The sequence below is a fragment of the Empidonax traillii genome, unplaced genomic scaffold (genome assembly GCF_003031625.1).
Source record: "Empidonax traillii isolate 1590-97213 ecotype Southwest subspecies unplaced genomic scaffold, ASM303162v1 scaffold235:size1242204, whole genome shotgun sequence".
Taxonomy (NCBI): Eukaryota; Metazoa; Chordata; class Aves; order Passeriformes; family Tyrannidae; genus Empidonax; species Empidonax traillii.
Genome location: NW_020955428.1, coordinates 1 through 5976, shown reverse-complemented (window position 1 = coordinate 5976; position 5976 = coordinate 1). Strand labels below are relative to the sequence as shown.

Here is a 5976-nt window from a genome sequence, read left to right as displayed (position 1 = left end):
TAAACTGCAGAAAAGCTGATGGCTGTTTTGTGTTCTCAGAAGGGGTGAGAATAAACTGAAAATGGTACTTAAGCTACTTGCTGTTCTTTAGCAGTTTAGGTGCCTGAACTTTAAAAATAAACCAGTAACTGGGATGATTTCATTATAGAAAATTCCACCAAATTTTTAGGGATCATCGAGGTCAGGATTCTTTTCCCTATATGTCTAACACAAACAGAGGACCAGGTAAATTCTGTGCTCTATCAACTTCGGAATTTACAGTTTTGTGAGAGGTTGGAACTAGATATATGATGTTATACTGTAGGTGTACTTCTTTCAGGCAAGGTATGGGGTGTATGATATTGAAGTGAGGCACATCAAACGAAGGGTAACCCAGGCCTTCTGCACAGCAGCAGCTCACAGGCACATCTTGCTGCAAAAGGCTCCAGCAGGTGCTGTGATTCGCATGACCCCACCATTATCTCATGAGATTGTGGGAAGCTAAAAACTTGCAGTCTGTATGGGTTCATGCAGTCATGCTCTCACATCACTTGTCTTCCCTTTCGTGCTGAAGGGGGTGCAAAGCTGGGCTCATGGGCCACTTCTCTTATGGGATAATCACACGTCACATGCCTGTGTGTGTATTTTATCAGTGAGTCCTGTTGCTCTCTAACAGCTAAGCAAGGGAAAGGGTAGCACAGTGTAGGAAGTGTTACTTTGGCCAAAGGAAATATTTGCATATAGAAGAATACTCTCATGGAGAGCCCCACAGAGCATCAGGAGAAATATCTGGTTTTGTGTTCAGGTGCGTAGATTCAATTAAACTTAGTTACCAGCAGGATGAGAAGGGATCCTCAGTCATGTTAAGAGAGTTCTTAGTAGCTTTTTAGTAGGTTTTATGTATATCTACAAGTAAAATATGAAAAGTCAGACCAGATGGCAAATATATGTGGATACCCATGCAATATAAAGCTTTGTCCTGAATACAAAATACCTGCTTTCCAGATGCATACAAAAAGCTGTTTGAAAAACCCAGTGTGATCATCAGATCCATGATGGTTTGATCAACAAAGGCCAACACAAGTTAGGGTGCCAGTTTTGATGGGTAATAACTCGCCTATGCTCTTTCCAGCAAAGAGATGAAACGTGAATTGGAAAAACCAGTAAGCTGCTCCAGGGCTTGTTCCAGTTTTTAATGCTGGACATTTAGCACACAGAAATCCTACTAACTTGAGTGACAAAACAAGCGTTGACTCAGAAACAAGTTTAAATCTTTAACTGAAGAGGATGTGGATGTGAGCCAGCTCCTCATTTCAGCCTTTTGCCTCTGACTGTGGTTGCTCATTTAGTTTGACCTCGTGTGTGAGGATTCCTGGAAGTTGGACCTCTTTCAGTCTGCTGTGAATGCTGGGTTTCTTATTGGCTCCGTAGTCATTGGCTACATCGCAGACAGGTATGTGTGGGCCGACAGCAAAATCCTCTGACCTCCCTTATTGGTGTTCAGCAGCCAAACTTGTGCAGCTGATATAATCTCTGCTCTTCTCAAAATAAGGCCGGCCACCTGGATGTTTAATCACAGTGTGAGGAGCAAGTACCCTGCTTCTTGGGTTATACTTGGCGGTTGGCATAGATCTGCTCAGTGAGTCCTGCAAAGCCTGCAAGGATTATTTTAGTACTGTACACCCCAAACTTCCTACTGTGCCACATCAGAACCCTGGAGTGTTGACCAAAGCCAGGAATTGCTGTTTTGAAGCTCCCACTTATCTGTTACACTCTGTGTGGCTACAGCTTGGGATCATCTTGCTTCCTTTGGAGAAACTTAGAAATTGTTTGCAGAGAGATTGCCAGATGGGTGCAGCAGCAGTCACTGTGAAAAAGCAGAAATCTCTTTAGCTGTTCAGAGCCAGCAGAGTCAAACTCCCTAATTCAGGCACCTGGCATTAAAGAGGAACAGCTGCCAGGATCTGATGACCCATTTTCCTCCTTGTTCCCCTCTTGCCTAGGACTGTTAAAATAGCAGGCTCTGAGTTGCTTCAGCTGTGAAATGCAGCTCCCTTATAATGAGATCCACACGTACTAGAGTTTTGAAGATTAAGATTGTGGTATATAAACCCTTTATAAATCTAGTAATAATACCAACTTATTTTTTACCCCCAATATAATATATGTAAATATGGAACTATTCTTTCTTTTCTGAAAGTTATTGCAGAATTGCAGAGCAACTGTGACAAGAACTTTTCATAGATTAGAAAAGCAGATAAATGAAGAATGAGCAGAGGATAAAAGCATGTCTCTATCCCTTGTATAGCAAAATTGGATTTTTTTTCCCCTCAAAGATACACAAAACTCTTACTACTTTAAAATGCCTGTGCTTTCATGACTAGTGGTTTGCTTCATGCATATTATTTTCCAATCCAGGTTTGGCCGTAAATTTTGCCTCTTAACCACAATTTTTGCAAACATTATCTGTGGAATCCTTCTGGTCTTTGTGCCCACCTACCTGTGGATAGTCATCATCCGGTTCCTGCAAGGGCTGGTCAGCAAGGGCTGCTGGACTGCAGGCTACATCCTGGGTGAGTTCCAAAACTTCTCCCAGGCATAAGACTATCTGTAGAAGATAAAGGGAAAACCTCAACTAAAAAAAACCTGAACAAAAACCATTAAAAAAATGCCTCCCGTGGTGTTATATCAAGGAGTTTTCTCCCTCTTTGACTTCTCAAGATTTTTTCAAGAACTGTCATTAGGGAGGAACAATAGTAGCTTTCAAAGCTCCATCAAGTTGTGGTATATGAGGGCTGTTACCTTGAGACAGGCTTTTTTCCTATGGCACAGCTCACCTTTGCAGATCTGGGCACCTGGGCTCCTCTTCCTCCCATCGTGCTCTGGCTGGGGAAGGTGATGGCTCCAGGCAGATTGCATCTGCTCCAGACAGGATGATGACAGAGGAGGCAGGAAGAGGGTGGGGAAAAGCAGAGGCATTTTTATGGCACAAAGAGCATTAAAGGCCAAACAGAGGCTTTGCAGCCTAAAAATAACTGTAGAAGAACCTGTAGCCTGTACTTGCTGAGAAAGACAAAGTGTTTGTATACCTGTGTATCCACTTGTCTGAATGGAGGCTAAGCCATTAGAGGAGCCAACCTCTGTGGATGCTTCTCCCAGTGCCCTGCACCAATTGTATCTGGTGGTGAAGCACTGCTGTGTGGCCAGGTTGGGTTCGGGGCCATCTCAGGACCATTTTCTGGTGCAGGGTGGAGCTCCCTGTGATTTCTCTAATTTCTCTGGAATGGAGTTCAATCCCTTGTATGAAATACCCAATACCAAGCAATCACTCAAGCAGCAGATTAATTATTTTAAATGCTGACTAATAGAGCCTTATCTGGACTAGGACATCAGGTGGCTCTACCAGATAGCTCTGAGTGATACGGTTCACAGTGATAGTGGTAAAAATGTAAATGTCAATGCCCTAAGCCTCCATTAAGTCTTTTAGTGGGGACATCTTACTTCTGCAGTTATATAGTGTCTGGTATAAATAAAACAAAAGCACCTATCCCACAGTGCAGACTATCTTCTGCTAAGGCATAATTACTCTTTCCAGTGCATTTGTAGATACTTGCTTGGCCTCTTAAATCTTTTCTTTCCACAAATGAAATCCTCATCATCTCTTCTGGGGAACTTTATGCTATTTCAGAGCACAAAGTCCCTTTCAAGACAATGACTTGCCCTGTCCTGATATTTTCCCTCAGTTACATCTTATTCTGGATTCTCTTGAAACTCTCTCATAAAAAAGATGTCACCCAGAATCAGCCCTGAAGGCCCCTAAGGGTGGCCAATAATGCTTGCCCAGGGAAGGGCACAAGGACAGAACAACCTTGTTACCCTGCTCTCCTGGGGCACTTGTCTACACTTCAGCTGCCTTTGGCTCAGTCCTACTGAGCCTGAGGAGATGTCTTTGTGCATTATTTGGCCAAGCAGTATTAGATAATCTGTAATTCCAAAACTCAGCGCTTCCTTTAGTTGCTTAATAACTGCTCTCTGCTACTTTCCTAATTAGTTTGCTTTCTTGAAATCATACAACTGCACACAAAATGTTGAGTGCACATATGCCTGCCTGCTGGAATAGTTACTTTTAACTCTGTATCAACAAGACTTAGTCTGTGGGTCTATGTTTTTGATGTGGAGTTGCAAAGTGCAGATGAACTGTGATACCATCCTGACCAAGGAGCTCTGTGCCATCCTGTGATGCAGGCTTGCATGCTTGGAGTGAGATGCAGGCTGAAAGCTGGCACTTTGGAAACAAAATATTCTGCTTTGTTTTTATGTTGGAGACATTGTGTATGTTGGCATTAGATTATACAATGAAATTGTCTGTGCACTTTGTCAAATGCTTGTTTTACTCAAAGATCTCCATGACAGAGGACAGTACTGAATGTCTTAGGCCAGTATAAGACCTGGAGCGGTGTTTTCTTCTTTGCTGAAGTTTGGGTGACAGAAAAGCAAACCTTTCCCTATAAGCATTAGGGGATTTTTTTTCTGGAGACATGCTGGGAAGCCCATGATTAACCAAGATGGTTTCTTCAAGGTGTTAATATGGCACTGGTCTTCCAGTGTCCCCACACAGCAAGTTACTCCTGTGCTGGGTGGTTGTGGCATTCACCTGTCTTTGTGCGTGTTTGCAGTGACAGAAGTTGTCGGTCCACAGTACCGGAGGACGGTGGGCATCCTCTACCAGACGGCCTTCTCCGTTGGGCTCCTGGTCTTTGATGCCATCGCTTATGCCATCCCTCACTGGCGGTGGCTGCAGCTCACTGTCACTCTGCCGACCTGCTTCTTCCTTCTCTACTACTGGTAAATGGGCTTCTGTTGTACCTCTGCCCACAATCCCAAAACAAACCAGCTTCTCCTGCTTCTGAGGCTTGATACTGAAAGAGACTTGGCATTCCTTCTTGGTTGTGCACACCTCTGGGTGCAAAGAAGAGGTTCACAGCAAAAAGGAGAGGGAAATATAAGATGCCTCAGCAACTGAGACCTTACTGAATCCTAGCCTGGGCACCTGACCTGACACGTATTTTAAAAGACAGATCTCTTTGAAAAACACTAGAGGAAAAGAAAATTAATATAATTTATTTTATTTAAGCATTTCATAAAGGAAAATAAGTCCCTTGGCATAATTTAGCGGACTCTACACTGAAAATATGGTTGAGATATTGTCTAATGCTAAAATAACTGTAGCATGTTGTTAGCACGTTATTTTAAGGAAAAAATTTGCAGGTTTTTGCGGTCCAATCAAAAAAAAAAAAAAGCATGTGGACTCACCTTAATTTTTATTTCTCCTTTCTCTTTTTAATTGATTTTTTTGTTTGTTTGAGTGCTTTGGATTTTATAAACTTTCTGGATGTGTCAAGGGGTTAGGAATAGTAGAAAAAAAATGTTGCCTTCTTCCATATTTTTGAGTTGGTAAGCCAGTTCTAGCTTATTTACTATTTCTTAACCTGTAATGCCAGAACTGAAAAATGGCTCTCCAAGAAGAGCCGTTTGTGGTGAATGGGATGGTTAAGATGATTGGGTCATGATATTGGCCACCTTTCCCTGATTTATCCTTAATAAACTCTTCTTTGATTAAAGTCACTACCTCAACTGCTTCTCTTCTAATCTCAGCTGTGGGATATACTACTTTTTCCTGATTGTGGAAGTGGGAAGTAACAAACAAAACCCACCCACCTAAACAGAAAAGCCATCTGCCTCAATTCAGTCAAAGCACTCTCTCCATACATGGAAGCACTGTGTGGGCTTTATGTTTTGGTATATAATGTCATCCACTTGTGTTGCAGGTGCCTCCCAGAGTCTCCCAGGTGGCTGATATCTCAAGGAAAAAATGACAAAGCTATGAAAATTGTCAGTGATATAGCTAAAAAAAATCAGAAAAAGTTGCCTTCCCATTTTGAGGTGAGCTCAGGGTTTGCTTATGCATGTAAATAAGCATCACCTTCTATCAGTTCC

The 5976-nt window shown here is 42.4% G+C and overlaps 1 protein-coding gene across 1 annotated transcript in view; it reads left to right on the top strand.

Moving 5' to 3' along the window:
- The window catches only part of LOC114059588 (solute carrier family 22 member 2-like), a gene marked incomplete at its 3' end in the record, with an annotated part of 7555 nt that extends 1633 nt beyond the window's left edge, over window positions 1–5922 (top strand). Inside the window, exons 2-6 of the mRNA XM_027888197.1 lie at window positions 1112–1142; window positions 1329–1432; window positions 2398–2552; window positions 4656–4824; window positions 5808–5922. Of these exons, the coding sequence (XP_027743998.1) occupies window positions 1112–1142; window positions 1329–1432; window positions 2398–2552; window positions 4656–4824; window positions 5808–5922 (574 nt within the window). The remainder of the gene's footprint in view (window positions 1–1111; window positions 1143–1328; window positions 1433–2397; window positions 2553–4655; window positions 4825–5807) is intronic.
- Between the last annotated feature and the right edge of the window lie 54 nt (window positions 5923–5976).